The following is a 15,979-nucleotide window of genomic DNA, read 5'->3' as shown; positions in this document are numbered from 1 at the left end:
AATCAGATCATTTAACTTTAGAAAGTAAAATCTAAGTTTATAAGATTCTTAGATTGACCCTGGAATGGGTTGCCCAGGGAGGTGATTGAGGCCACATCCCTGGAGGTGTTTAAGGCCAGGCTGGATGAGGCTCTGGCCAGGCTGATCTAGGGTAGGGTTTCCCAGCCCATGGCAGGGGGGTTGGAACTGGATGATCCCTGTGGTCCCTTCCAACCCTGACTGATTCTGTGATTCTGTGATTGAGTAGGCCTGGAGAAAATGAACACTTGCTTTGATTGGTTACTATGGAAATGAACCCAGATAACTTTTGGCAACTGTGCTTATATTACAGGGCACGCTGGAGGGAGCTTTCCGTTATGAGTCAGTTTCCTATGAGCCTCACAGTCACTGCACCAAATGCAAAGCAAAACAGTTGTTTTATCAATCAAAATGTATCTTAGTTACTGAGATGCATTCAAGCCTATGCTAGCTTGGAGTACTTTGGTACCCTTTAGCAAATGCTGCTGGTGAGGCCTAACCAAGAAGAAATGGAACAGACAGATACTATGAGATAAATTGAATCCAAAGCATTGATGGAGTTGCCATCAGTTTAACAAATTGCTTTTGTCTTGTTTGTGTTTTTTTTTTCTTTAGGAAGGGCAATTTGACATTGACTATCTTCCTAATGCAAGATTTCAGCTGTAGACAAGACTTTGTGGTGTGTATTTTATGTAGGGTACACAATTGCCATTTAGTATGATGAATGTCTTGGGTTTTTCCCATCTTAACCATAAAAGAGAAAAACAACACGAAAGAAAGCCAAACACAAAAGAAACATCAAATCCTTACGCAGGCAACTCCTCATCCTAATGGGCTGGATAGGTGGGCAGAGGCCAATGGGATGGGACTTAACAAGACCAAGTGCAGGGTTCTGCACTTTGGCCACAACCCCAAGCAGTGCTACAGGCTGGAGAAAGAGTGGCTGGAGAGCAGCCAGGACAAAAGAGACCTGGGGGTACTAGTAGATAGTAGCTGAAGATGAGCCAGCAGTGGGCCCAGGTGGCCAAGAGAGCCAATGGCATCCTGGACTGGATCAGGAACAGTGTGGCCAGTAGGACAAGAGAGGTTATTCTTCCCTTGTACTCAACACTGGTCAGTTATAGTTGAGTACTGTGTCCAGTTCTGGGTCCCTCAATTCAAGAGAGATGTTGACATAGTGGAATGTGTCCAGAGAAGGGCAACAAAGCTGGTGAAAGGCCTGGAACACAAACCCTGTGAGGAGAGGCTGAGGGAGCTGGGGTTGTGCAGCCTGGAGAAGAGGAGGCTCAGGGCAGACCTCATTGCTGTCTGCAACGACCTGAAGGGAGGTTGTAGCCAGGTGGGGTTTGGTCTCTTCTGTCAGGCAACCAGCAACAGAACAAGGGGACACAATGTCAAGTTGTGCTGGGGGAGATATAGGCTGGATGTTAGGAGGAAGTTGTTGCCAGAGAGAGTGATTGGCATTGGAATGGGCTGCCCAGGGAGGTGGTGGAGTCACCATCCCTGGAGGTGTTCGAGAACAGACTGTATGAGACACTTAGTGCCATGGTCTAGTTGATTGGATAGAGCTGGGTGATAGGTTGGACTGGATAAGCTTGGAGGTCTCTTCCCACCTGGTTGATTCCATGATTCTAATTTGTTAACAAGTGGTGGGCTCTTTATATTTTTTTTAATGAAGGTGTGTTTGACCATCAAATTGTTCATTTCCACAGGGATAAAGGATATGAATAATAGTTTGTTTCACCAAATAGCTACACATGGAGAAAGAAATAATGTTTAAAGACCTTAAGTGTCATGGGAAAAAGTCTCTTCATGCCAGATAGAAAAGCTTCACCAGGAGAGACTCAGCAATAAAGAAACCAAACCTCCTTGTGGGCATTTACCAAAATACTGTGTTCCATTAATTAGAAATTTGTTTATTCACATTTTTATCTGAATTATTCTGGACAGCCAATTATAACATTTAGCCTTGTGAGAATGATTATGATAAACAGATTTTCTAGTGCAATTATTTTATAATCATTGGTCACTAGGGTCTTGGAGTCTAGAAGTATATTGACCAAAATGCTTTCAGAAAAGCATATCTCTGAGCAAGTGCAGCTTTTATAATATTGACTAAGTTTGGTTTACTTTTTTCAGAGCAAAATATATCATGTTGATGAGACAGCCTGAGAGATGTGAGCTGCTGCAGCTCCACTCTCCAGATGCAACAGCAAAGCTAAAGATGTATTCCCAGTCAGCACCCACGCACAACATAGAGCCACAGCCAGCCATGTGAATCACACACACAGCCCTCACAAAGACAGCCAACACAAACAGCCTCATTCCACTGCCTGCTCTGGCTGAATAGGAGCCATGTACACATGGCTCCCAGGCTGCACGACAGCCAGTCCAGCTTGATCCCTGACAGCACTTAAACACTGGCACTGGCTCCAAGTGCTGGCACCACAGGCACATGGGGCTCTGATGCCTGGTTTCACCCCAGTGTCTGGCACATGGTTTCACTTATCTGGTCTCCCCAGCTGCTAGCACCCAGACAAATGGGTGCTGTGACCCATGGTCCCAGGCCACTTGCTGGCACAACAGACACATAGACCCCTGTGAGCCATGGTTCCACTCCTGTAGCTGTCGCTTTACGTTAGCTCCCTGAGGTCTCTCCTGTTGCTGGCATCAGAGACACGTGGGCCCTGTGACACACAGCCTTGACTCCCCTCTCCCATAGACGCTGAACCAATAGCACTTCACTCAGGCAAATACCAGAATGTAGCTTCATAGCAAGATACAGTAGACTGCACCAGTTAGAAGCAGGGCATGGCTAGACAACTGTACCAACCAACAAGCTATTTACACCCAACTGGCCCTTTTATCCCCTCTTCTATTTTCCCCACACTTGTCCCTTCCCAAATCACCCAACTTTATCCCTTCTTCCACTTCTAGTTCCTCCCCTAAGCATCCCATGCGCCTCTTCCCTTGCATCCCATAACGCATCTCAGTGCAGTGCATCTGCTCCCCTCAGCCCACATGGTGCTTTAGTGTTAGGTCAACAAGATGGGTTTCCAGTCTGGCCAATGAGGCTCGAGGCTCTCCTGGGACAGCCCTGGGAGGAGCTTGGACAGGGTATCCCCTTGTCCAACTCCATAATTGCAGTTCTCCACTTGTCCATGAGTCCCTGAGCTTAGGTAGTAAATGAACCTTTGATGGGCTGATGGCTGCTGTGACAGGCCCTCAGTCTCCCCTACCTTTGTTTTCTGTGCTTATTTGTAGGTATGCATAGGAATTTCAGTCCCCTCACAGCTTACTTGGATCAGCCCTTGGCTGAATAAACCTAAACCAGCTATCTCTGTCCTTCTGATACAGTGTTCAGGGGACTGCAGTAACACAGAGCTGGGTTTAGTGCAGGAAACAGTCTTTTAATGGAAGGATTATCCCATTCAGATATACTGTACATAAACCAAACAGCTTTCTTCAGTAGAAAGCCAGAACACCTGGCAAAGAATAGCAATGTCATAATCCCACCTGACAGAGACAAGAATTAAGGCATTATCCTATAGTTCAACACCTTATCAGCTACATTTTCAGTGCTCTCAAGTGGTCAGGTACTACATAGTAATGTTTGACCTTTTCTAGGCAGTCTTTAGTACTAGGAAAATATTGCTGGATATAGACTTCTCATAACTGGCAAAACATAATGTTTTGGTATACAAGAGAAGAACACCCTCTTGCACACCTCTAAAATGGCATCTACTTCCATTTAAAACCTGCAGAGTCTCACAGCTGAGGGAAAAGATCTTCCAAGTATACATTACAGTGAAACTCACACAAAGCTTCAATTTATTTCTTATATTCAGGAAGAAACAGTGTTCATTTTTCCTTTAATATTCAGTGTTTCCTCCATGCCCGAGGCATACAACAAGCTACATTCCTCCAAAAAACAAACATTTTTTCCTAAGCATTGCAAAAATACCAAACAAAACCAAACCAGTCATTTATAAACAGAGCTTCAGTGTTTCATGAACTTCAGTGCTAAGCAAACCAACAAACAGCTGTCTCTGCAGAAAGAGATCTGTTGGAGGGTAGGAGAGCCCTGCAGAGGGGCCTTGCCAGGCTGGATGGGTGGGCAGAGGCCCATGGGATGAGATTTAACAAGGCAAAGTGCAAGGTCCTACACTTTGGCCACAACAACCCCAAGCAGGGCTACAGGCTGGGGACAGAGTGGCTGAGAGCAGACAGGCAGAAAGGGACCTGGGGGTACTGGTAGATAGTAGCTGAACATGAGCTGGCAGTGCCCCTGTGAGGAGAGGCTGAGGGAGCTGAGGTTGTGCAGCCTGGAGAAGAGGAGGCTTAGGGATGACCTCATTTCTGTCTACAACTACCTGAAGGGAGGCTGTAGCCAGGTGGGGGTTGGTCTTTTCTGCCAGGCAAGCAGCAACAGAACAAGGGGACACAGTCTCAAGTTGTGCTAGGGGAGTTTATAAGCTGGATGTTAGGAGGAAGTTCTTCCCAGAGAAAGTGATTAGCATTGGAATGGGCTGCCCAGGGAGGTAGTGGAGTCACCATTCCTGGAGGTGTTCAAGCAAAGCCTGGATGAGGCACTTAGTGCCATGGTCTAGTTGACTGGACAGAGCTGGGTGCTAGTTTGGACTGGATGATCTTGGAGGTCTCTTCCAACCTGGTTGATTCTATGAATCTATAAGAGCTGTTCACAGTGCACAGCTGCCTTGTTAACTTGCTTTTAGTACATGCAAAACTTGAACAGAGCAATAATTTCCTATTCCACATTTTTACTGGCAATCAACAAGTTAAATCTCTAACAAGCAACATTTCGTGTCGAGTATTTCTTATGAACTGATTATTGCATATTAACAGAGCTGCTTTGGAGTGCTTTTGCATATGAAAGACTGCTGGTGACAAGCAATTGCAAATACCTAAAAGGGCATCAGCACTGTGAAGGACAAAATGCAATAGCAAGACAGCAGCCAGAAGTTCAAAGGAAGTGATTGTTCCCCTCTGCTAACCACTTATGAGGCTGTATCTGCATCATTGCCTCTCTTTTCCAGGCACGCTTAGTAGAAGTCAGTTGCTGATAAGACACTAAGCAAGTCCAGAGGGTGTGAGATGAAAGTCTGGAGTCAGGCATGAGCAAGATGAAGCACCTGATGTAGGACAACTTGGAAGCATGGGAGTTTTACAGTCTGAAAAAGAGGTGAAGGAAGATCTTACTGCTATGTTCAGCCATCACTGATGTGTTAGAGAAAAGCAGGAGCCAGACAGTTCTTAGGGACAGCAGGGAAAGGAGCGGAAGCAATAACAAGAGAAATTCCCATACAATAAGGAAAAAAATCATCACAATAAAAGTCGTCCACCAATACTGGCATCCACATTATTATTGATCTTCTACAGCTGATAGGCCTAAGCTCTGAGCTTCCTTTGCTTTGAGCAGGAAGCTGTACTACATGATCTCGCACACTCCCCTCCACCCTAAATTATTCCATTAGCAGAAACAGTTCTTAAGATATGAAGGCAGTCATATGATATGGTGCTTGCAAATAGCAAGTTTATGACAGCAAAATTCTGTGTTGGGGTTGGGCAGGGGATGTGGAAGAGACCAACATTGAGAGCTCTTCTAAACCAAAGTGCTTAATCTCCTGCAGAAGGTAGACACATTAAGCATAACAGCTTTTCACCTCACCCCCTACTCATTAACAGATGTCTGTCACATAAGTCCTTTCAGGAACTTTTCCCTGAAAAATTAGTTGTTGCTGGATTTTAAAGTCTTACAAGAATGAGCTGTTTTCATAGGGAATCATAGAATGCATTGGGTTGAAGGCATATCTAAAGCTCACCTAGTCCAACCACACCTGCAATAAGCAGGGGCATCCCCAACTAGATGAGGTTGCACAAAGTCCCATCAAGCCTGACCTTGAATATCTCTAGTATGAGGCCTCCTTTGCCTCCTCTGCAATAGCCATGCAAAATGCCATCATGCCATACAATCATTTTCTTACCTCCTTCTGTAGCCTAAAGATGATTCTCTTTGATGTAATTTCATTTTATTTACACATTAAATGTTTTCTTATCATCTCTTTTAGATCTTTGATGTCTTTATCCTCTTATTTTCACTGTCATTCTTCCACCTTTATACATGAAGTCTTCCATTAGTATTTTAGCTTTGTTTTCTTCCCTTTCAGCCTCATCTGAAATATCCACACCAATCCTTGTACCACTAGTGACAGGACAAGAGGGCATGGTCGGAAGCTGCACCAGAGGAGGTTTAGGTTGGATATTAGGAAGCACTTCCTCATGGAAAGGGTGATTAGGCACTACAATGGATTACCCAGGAGTTAGAATGTCATAGAATCAACCAGGTTGGAAGAGACCTCTAAGATCATCCAGTCCAACCTAGCACCAATGCTAACACCAACTAAGGATCCCCACCATTTCAGGAGGGGAAGGACATTTGTAATGGCAGCTTTGGCAGTGGGGATGACAGCCATCAGGAAACTGGACTGAAAACCACTAACTCCTTTACATTTCCACCCAGGAGTCTTCTTGAGGTAAGAGTTCTGCCTGTCACCAGCCTGGGTCACAAGGCTTGAAGGGAGGAGCACAGCCTTGGCTGAAGCATGGGGGTGAAGTCACCATCCCTGGAGATCTTTAAGAAAAGACTGGCTGTGGCACTTGGTGACATAGTTCAGCTGATGTGGTGGTGTTAGGTTATAGGCTGGACTTGATGATCTCTCCTTTACCATTCTCAGACATATTCTCTAAGTCTGTTGACTAAATACATTTTAATGTGTTTGTGTAGAAGACTTTTCCCTTCTTAGCTCTTCCTGTCTACAGAAAAGGAAAGGGCCTGGAAGCTGCTGAGAAAAAAAAAAACAGATGGACATTTGGGAATCTGAAAAAAGCAGCTATGAAATTGCAAGATTTTTATCCTACTGCAAATTTGCCTCACAGCACTTGATAACTTTCTTTATTTTAGTTTATCCACTTGCAAATCTGGTCATAGCTGAAAAAGTTATGAGAAGTAGCATTACTCAACACTAGCTCTGAAGAGATCTCCAGGACTTATGCAGGAAGGTAAGTACTTCAATGAGACAGGTATGCTTTCATTTCCAGATGGCCTTTGTTTAAAATTAGATGGTTAACTTATGTTACAATCAGGATCAGTTTTCCCTTTCACGTACAATAGCAATGAGAGGGAAAACAATGGTTAAAAAGCAATTTGAAGAGTCCAATGAGGCAGAAAATGTACTTGCAGGAGTTGCAAAAACCAGATGTGGTTTTAGGCAATGGTGAAGGAAGCAGCCAAGCATCACTAGAATTAAGAAGTACTTATCTGGAAGGTTAAGAAATCAGTCTCTGCAGAAGACAATGACATACTTTGGCTTTCATCTGTTAGGGTTACGAATATGTTCAGGCAAGTAATGCAAGATCTTCAGGAGTGCTTGTCAGGACTTCAGAGTACACTGTACACATAAAAAGCCCAACAAACTTGTTAGGGTTGTTTTGTAAATTAATGAAGAGAGAAACAGCAGCAGCTTAGTGTCAGATGCAAAGGCAGGGGAGTATGACCAAGCAGAAGGCTTCAGTCATAAGAACACACCAGTCAAGGAGTCTTTTCTTTGTGTGGGGCACACTTGGAAAGCAAGTTAAAAACATAACTTACCAAGCTTACAGCTTCTGTAGCCCAAATCTATAGACTACAGTGTTGAAAGTACACTCTCAAGAAATAAACCCCTTTGCTTTCCAAAACTTCTTTGATTTCTTCATATCCCATCTGTTCTGGTACTGCTTGAGCAACAACTCAGCCTATGAGCACTGATCTACTCTAGAGGCCCATCTATTATTTATTCATTTTATTCAAATTAGGGCTGTTGCAGACACCCTAGACTTTCAATATGTTTATATCCACATTAGACTACTCTTGAATAAATATGCCTAACATTTTGTCAAGTCTACACCTTAAATGAGTATTTTTCTAATAAAAATATTCATATGTAATTTCTTCCCCCTGGATTTCTTTGTCCTTTCATGGTGCAACAGATGTTACGTGCACAGTATTTTATGAGCAAGCAGTGTATAGATACATAGCATCCTGCAACCTGCACAATCTATCAGAGGGAGAAATCTGTTACAACTGGCCCAAGGGGAGATAGAAATATAGTTTGTTAGCATAACTTTACATACATCCACAGTTCATTTGCTGAAAATCCACCCTTTGTTATCAGATCTAAAAATCCTATGCTCAAGATCCAGAAGTCAAAAGGGGAGGGCAGGAAATACATTGTAGGCCTGATTGGCAGTTTAATTAAATAACAAAACAAAACCTTCTCCCTCCCACAATATCTTCCGAGGCTTTCCACATTGCAAACTCAAAGCTCATAACTCTTTCATTCTCCTTGCAGCTCCAGGGGCCTGTTCTTGCACACACTCTCAAGCACTCTCCCTCACTGCGGCAACTTGGCTGTTCAACGTCCTTTGATCAAAATATTGTTGGACAGTGCCAGATTACTTTTAAAAGTTTAACACTTTGACAGGTAATGAAGCATTTAGCATGCTAATACAGAATGTTCTTTTCCAACAGTAGTCAAATACACGCAGGTAAGTTTCAAACAGAAGTTTTCAAATGAGAGTTCTAAAAACACACACAGAAGCTCAAAACCCCACAGCGATGTGTGGACAATTAGGTGATTGCTGTTTATACACAAAGCAGTTCCTTATCTGATGCACTAGAGAAGCTGGTTTGATCTGGTCACAAAACTTCTGCATGCTTCAGGCAAATGAGCATCTGCTAGAACATTACAATAGACTTCTGATGAGAGTCCAGCTAATGTGGACCATGCCTTTATAACATAATACCTGCATCTTGCTCTCTCAGTAAAGATCTGAGAAGTTTAAAACACTTAAAATTCAGTAGCTTGAACTTAGTTATCTATCTTCTTTTCATCCTACTTCAATGTTCAGAGGGATGATGTAGGTAATCACGTTGCTTGCAGGACCAAGGCTTTAATAATTCATACAGCTGAAAAGATGATCACCCGAATCTGTTTTCATTACAACTTGCCACATATAGACCTTTATTCCACTGCTGCCTGATTGTGGTTTATGACCTTTTTTTTCTTCAGGGAATGAACTTCAGAAAGAAAATGCTAATAATATTAGACTGGTTTATAGGCTGTTGATATGACTGCAGATTTTGTTGTTGCTTTTAAAGCGAGAGGCAAGAGGTTATTGCTTTGTGTCACTCCTAGCTTTGAGGGCTTTGGTCTCAGTAACTCCTCACACCAACAAAAAAAATCAAGAGTTTAGTAGACCTCAGTGAGTAACAAAAATAAAAGCCATTAAGATGCAGTCAGTTCCCCCCCCATATTCTACAGTATTAGAAGTGAGTTTGTGTATTACTTTCTGAAACACAACATAGTTCTTCAGACTTTTAAAAACACTACAGTGATCACTGTTTTAAGGATATGGCTGCCAGCTTACAGTGAAACCAAGTCATGCAACTAGATGATCTTATTGTAGCCTTCCAGTATCTGAAGGGGGCCTACAAAAAAGCTGGGGAGTGTCTTTTTCAGGCTATCAGAGAGTGACAGGACTAGGGGGAATGGAACAAAGCTGGAAGTGAGTAGGTTCAGACTGGACGCGAGGAGGAAGTTCTTCACCATGAGAGTGGTGAGAGCCTGGAATGGGTTGCCCAGGGAGGTGGTTGAGGCCCTATTGCTGGAGGTGTTTAAGGTCAGGATGGATGAGGCTCTGGCCAGCCTGATCTAGGGTAGGGTATCCCTGATCATGGCAGGGGATTTGGAACTAGATGATCTTTGTGGTCCCTTCCAACCCTGACTGATTCTATGGTGATGGTCATTAAAAAGAAGTTTGCAACTGACAAGTTTTGAAATGCTGCCACTCTGTTAACTTAATTTCTTCCTTATTTATCCAGACCTTTGCTGAATCACCACTGTGAAAATTCATCTGTTAATTCTTAAGCCAAGAGCAAAGGCACTCCCTAAACTGCTACTGAAGGATCACTGTTAAAGAATTCTTTAGCTTTCTACCAGCATATCTCAACACTCAGACCAGGTAACCTCACAGGGACTTTGATATCCCAGCATATTTCACTCCTGTTCTTATTTTTAAGCCTTACTCCCAGGGAATTAAAAACAAACAAACAAACAAAAAGTATTTCAAAGCTTCTTTGACTCCAGCTGTAATACATCAAGAGTATGACATTGTCACACTTCCACTGACACTTCCTACATACACAAACTGCATCCTATCATGCATATTTTATACTAATACATATCTTTATGTACATGAACAGTGTAAATACCCTTTCAGGCTTTTAGCATTGTAAATAAACAAGGCAAAAAAGGAAAGATTATGTATCCAAAATATCAGTTTGGCAGAAATCAACTTATTTAAAATAGATATACTGTCCAGAAAGTGTCTATCAGCCTGTAAAAAATGGCTTTGAGGCAGTAAAGGGTGCATTAGCACAGTAATGGCACATTAGTGCCTAAAATGATGCTTGTCATCATCATCTATTACTCATTAAGAAGTCACTCTCAGGAAGAGCACTGGAAAAAAAGACACAAAATGAGAACAGAACACTGATGAGCTGAAGACCCTCCAACTGTACAGAGGAAAAATTAATCTTCAACTATACCAGCTGGTATCATGGAGCAGTTAAATAAGGAGGGTTTAGGCCAAATTCTGGTTTTGTGCTCTTTATTCTCCTTGATTTATTCTATTTACAGACTCAAAGGCAGATAATTTAGCAAGCTCTGCAACAGCAGTATTTAAATAAGAAAATAACTGAATATGCATAGATTGGTTAGTGATTTCTCTCTGCTCTCAGGATTCTATGGGATTGTTTTAGTAAAACCTTTTTGTAACAATGTAATAATCCATACAACATGAACAAGAGTAATGTGGAGGGTACTTTCCTCCCCAGACCGGGAGCCACTGCACGTCCTTCCTATGGACAAGATTCTGCCTCTGCCTGGTACCTGGAAAAACCTGATCCGTTTGCGTTGTTAACCCACTGCCACTAGCAAATCGGGAAGCCACCCTCAAAGCAGATGACACATCTAGTACTGAGGTACGAAAGATGAAAAAACCACAAAGACACCTGTCTGCCGTTGCACTGCAGGATAAAGCATGAACGCATATGACCTGAATACGTAAAGGAAACGAGATGACTTTCCCATGACACCGTTAATGTTAACTTTCCATGTAAATAAGCCACAGAACGAAGTACAGTGAGCCAGTGTCCAAGAGAGTGAAACGCTACGGTGACACAAACCGCATTCATAGGGACAGCTCTGACTTCAGACTCGGCAGCAAGAATTTCCTCCCCTCCCGTTCGCTACCCACACAGCGGGCTTCACAGCTTGAGACATTATGGCACAGGCAGCCAGTTCTAGGACAGCTCTCATCCACTCCCGGATTCATTTCCCCTGTTGTTCAGCGTTTAAAAGCCTCAGTATTTGAAAGGTTAGGACTTCCAAGCAGCCACGCAGAGGAGAAGTTCGCAAGTGCTCCCACATCTGTTCTGCAGCCGTGGATGCTGGCAACGCGGGCGGGACAAGACGGTCCCAGCCTGCCCAGAGCAAGACGTGCCACAGGCGCTCGGAGCATCCCTGCCAGCTCCCCTTCCCGGGTGGAAAGGCGAACAGCGGTGGTCGAGGCTGGGCACTGGAGCCGCCACAAGTACAGGGACAGCTGCCAGCGCGGGGAGCAGCGGCGCTGCAGCACCCTCCCCCAGGTCCCCGACCCCCGCCCGGCTAACGGCCGCTGCCCCGCGGGAGCCGGCTGAGCCCCGGCTCCCCCTTGCGGGACGCTGCTGAGGGGACGTGGGGAGAGGGTAAGCGGGCTGCAGAGCCGAGCGGCCGCCCCGGCTCTGCGGAGACGCGGACTCAAGTGAAGCTCGTCGGAAGAGCGCGGCGGCGGCGGCCGGGGCTGCCTGCGGGGGAGCGGGCACCCGAGCAGGCGCTCGGCATTGGACTTCGAAGGCACCTACCGGGAGGACTCGCTGCTGAAGCTGCCTCCGTCCAGCAGCCGCACCTTGCAGAAGAGGATTCCGTTCACGAAGGGCACGGAGGAGAGCTCGTCCAGCTCCAGCTCCACGCGGAACTTGAATTTCTTCTTCTTCATCATGATGAAGGCCATGGGCCGGGAGCTCCCCGGGGGCCGTCCCCACACCCGGTCAGCGCCGCGCGGAAGCTCGGCTCCGCGCCGGCCCCCTCGCTCCGCTCCCATACTCGAGCTGAGGGCAGCACTGCCGGGCCGGGCCGGGCTGGAGCGCCGGTCGCCCCAAGCTCAGCCCCTGCCGGCCGAGGCGCCACCCGGCCAGCGCTTACATGGCAGATGGCGCCTCCCTTTCAAACACGCCCGCCTCCGCTCCGCCCGCTGCCGGCAACGGCTCTCGGCGGGGTGCGGCCGCGGAACTGCTCGCTGGCACTGTCGAGCCGCAGCAGCTTCGCTTGGAAGGTGCACACGCCGACGCGTCGCTTCACGAAGGAGCTGTCCGGTGCGGTTGCAGGGCTGCCGAACAACGGCTGCTCGGCGTGCCGCCGTCCCGCGCCGCCGAGGGTGTCCGTGGCGATGGCCCCGGCAGAGCCGAGGTTGTGCAATCCGGCTCGGCAGCTCTCCGGCCTCCCAGACACCCCACCTGGGCGTCGGGGAGCGTCCCGTGGGGGAGGAACCTACTGCTGTGCGGCTGTTAAATGTTGAGAGAACATTGCCAAAAGAAAACATTGTTTGGACCTCGAAAAGTCAACGCCGCTGCAACTCGAACATGGTGAGGGTCTGTTTCAGCAGTCCAGCCTGTATTTACAGCTCCGCGTCTGATGCTTTCGGTATGCAGAGGATGAATGTACACATCTGTGTTTACATTTAAACCAGTTCTGTAGCCCAGCTGATCGCAGCAGCGTATATGCAACCCTCGTGTCGTGTACAGTTCAGCACCACAGTGTGCTCTCCAGGGAACAGCTTTGTCTCAAAACCCCATTCCAGGACACTGCAAAGTAAAGCGAGCTCTGAGTAACCTCCATCAGCAGATCAGCTTCCTCTCGGAGCGTTGCGTAAGAAAACTCTAACACGCAGCTGTCTTCCCACAACACTACGTTTATTCACACAAGAAAAGTATTTTTTATCATGCCTGCACTATGAGGCTGAAGGCCCTGAAATCTCATAGCAGTCTGTCAAAGTAGCTGCTGCCCCTTTCTCAAAATAAATACCAATAAAAAAAGAGGTGGGTTTTTTTTTTCTCCATGGAGTACATCAGATGAACACAGACATGACAAATTATATGTGTGGGCATATGTAACCACAGTCCTGTAGTGTGTTCCTAGAAAGGAAAAAAGTAGTCAAGTGTGAAAAAAGCATAACAATGGAGTACCAGGAAGAGAAATGCTCTTGCTTTTTCTGTCTTACAACAGGCAGGTCACAAAGGTATTCATACACAGAGCTTTCCAGTAAGAAGAATGACAAAGAGCAGTTTTGACTCCGCTATCAGTTTTGTATTCCTAAGAAAATCTTCTTTTGAAAAGCTAAGTAATCACTGCCTCTGGAAGCACATAGCAGAATTAATATAATGGCATCTTTGACATGAGCTCTAGGCATTTAGACCTGACCTATGAATTCCCCCCTTGATCTTTAGTCTGCTCTGAATTCTGAAAGCCTTCTCTCTTTAACAGACCGCAGCAGCCTACAATATAGCATACAAGGCACTTCTTCAGATACTGTACTTCCCTACTCTCTGCTAAAAGAAGTAAAATGTTTTCAGCATTAAATGGAGTGTTTACTTCACATCAAATCATGCTTAAACACTCAGTTTCTTTTAAGGTTAAAGAACCAATTGCAGAGTTTCATTAAAAACAGATGTTTCTGTTTGTTGAAGAGACTATTTGGCTGGAGGGTCCTATATTAAGATCTAGGAGAAAAAGCAGGGTTTCATACCAGATGAATCATCTGTTACAAGTTTGATAAATACAACTGGTTCAGCTATTATACAACATTCTAAAGAAAATCTGAACTCATTTACAGTTAGCCAAAGGAGAAGCAAATCAGCAATCTTCATAGCTTATTAAAACCTACAGATTATTACAAAACAGTCTCCTTGCCATGCAACTCTTCTGTATAACAGAACTTCTTGCAAGCGTTTAAGAGTTTTTATGCTGGATGCACTAATAAGCAGTAACAACCCTGGACCAACCTCACCTTAGTCCTCACCCTCACCAGCTGAGCGGACTCATGTGAGCTCAGCTCTGAGCTCTCTTGACCTCTGTTGTAGTTCTGCCTGTTGGATGATTGTATAACAGCTGGTGTAGGCTTGTTTGGCCCTTGTTGAGGACCTACAGTCTGACTTCTTACTTTCATCTCAGACTTCTCATTTTGTTGTAGATGTATCTGACTGCTGTTGTTGGACTGGACCCTGAGTTGTGTTTCCAGCAGGACATCAGGCCTGACTTGTTTATGTGGGCACCTGTTCTTCTTGTTCAGCTACTGAAGGGTGGCCCTGGCTGGTGAGGCCCTTACGCTGCTGTCTTCTTGCACTCAGCTTCCTGCTCATACAGTGGGAGCTGACCCTTGCAGGTACCATAAGAGCTGACACCATAAGCAGATAGTAAGTGTTAAAGAAAGTTTGGGGTTGCCTAGCTACTTCAAGAGGTTTGTTTCAGATGTAATCCTTATCTGAAAAAAAAGCCCAACTCTATTCTGAGGTTGTATTATGTTCTGAAAATGTTGACTTGAAAAAGGTCTCCTATATTGAGTGTAATTTGATTGATCACATAGAGTCAAAGTCAAAAGTATAGATTTTAAAATATATTTAGAATCTTTAATCAAAAGATTCTCAGAATAGGAGAGTAGTTTTTTGGTGTTTTTTTTAAAGGATAAACAGTGTGGGTAATGTAGCAGTCCAATGTTGCCAAAGCTCCTGCAAGTCTAAAGTACTGGAGTTGTATTTCAGGAGATTTCCATAAATCTTTAAAGAGGTTAAATGTTACTGAAACAGGTACAAAGCATCTAAGGTTCAAAGAGAATCAGTGTTCTTCAGAATACCACAGTTACACTAGGATAAAACAAATAGTGCAAAAGCTATTTGACCTCTCAACCCAAACAATGGGAGTTTTCAGTTACACAATTGCAGGAGTTAATAGGGAACTTTCTTTATGGGCAGGTGATTCCATGGCCTGAGAGAGCCCAGTTCTCTAGCATCTTCTAAGTCCTCCAGAGGATCAGCGTACATATCATTGTCAGAGACAGTACTAATATGACCTGTGTTCATCCATGTGGCTTTTTTATTTCCTGCAGCACCATTTCTCTGCTGAGCACTTCTATTTCTGACCTCTTGATTTTTTTTTTTCCCTAGGTAAAGGCATCGGGAAAACATTTGAAACATTTTCTAGGCTTGGCTTCAGGTGGGTCACAGCTCTTGATGTGATATAAGGTCTGGGCTACGACTTGTGCCTTTATCAATGCTTTTGGCAGCCACCAGTTGTATGCACTCTGTCATGGTTGTGAAAGAGATTAATTTGGATGTCTGAAACTAAATTTAAAAGCTAGCTCCATGGAAGCTAAATGCAATATGGGTAAGTGTAGTCTATAATCACAACAATTCTCTTGCTGCTTTAATACAGGTCTCAGTCCTCAAAGTGTGTTCCTACATGCCTAGTTCAAACCTACATAAGCAGTCTCTCTGTTACCCTCTAAATGATCACTGCTTTCATGTGGCTTGGCTATTAAAGTTGTACTGTAAATAAAGCTCAGGTAAACAGCCCTAATCCTATGAGATGTTTTGTGGCCTCCAAAATGGTGGTGTCACCGGGAAAGTCAGAATACAGCTGAGGCATGCCTACCTTAACTGCCACTGACAATATTAAATAATGATTTCTTAATTTGTAATCTCTACTGACCTGTTTAATGGCACCAATCTTTCTGAATTAAGACATAGTAC

The 15,979-nt window shown here is 44.6% G+C and overlaps 1 protein-coding gene across 3 annotated transcripts in view; it reads right to left on the bottom strand.

Annotated features, from left to right (window-relative positions):
* EEIG2 (EEIG family member 2) overlaps positions 1-12,382 on the bottom strand; it is a 30,242-nt gene extending 17,860 nt beyond the window's left edge. The window contains exon 1 of one of the 3 annotated variants that reach the window (XM_064147103.1): positions 12,041-12,382. In XM_064147103.1, coding sequence (XP_064003173.1) covers positions 12,041-12,279 — 239 coding nt within the window. In that variant the 5' untranslated portion in view covers positions 12,280-12,382. The remainder of the gene's footprint in view (positions 1-12,040) is intronic. The other 2 variants (XM_064147101.1, XM_064147100.1) reach the window with 2 other exon arrangements.
* Positions 12,383-15,979: the final 3,597 nt, after the last annotated feature.

The sequence above is a fragment of the Pogoniulus pusillus genome, chromosome 8 (assembly GCF_015220805.1).
Source record: "Pogoniulus pusillus isolate bPogPus1 chromosome 8, bPogPus1.pri, whole genome shotgun sequence".
Classification (NCBI taxonomy): Eukaryota; Metazoa; Chordata; class Aves; order Piciformes; family Lybiidae; genus Pogoniulus; species Pogoniulus pusillus.
This window is presented reverse-complemented; position numbering and strand designations above follow the sequence as displayed.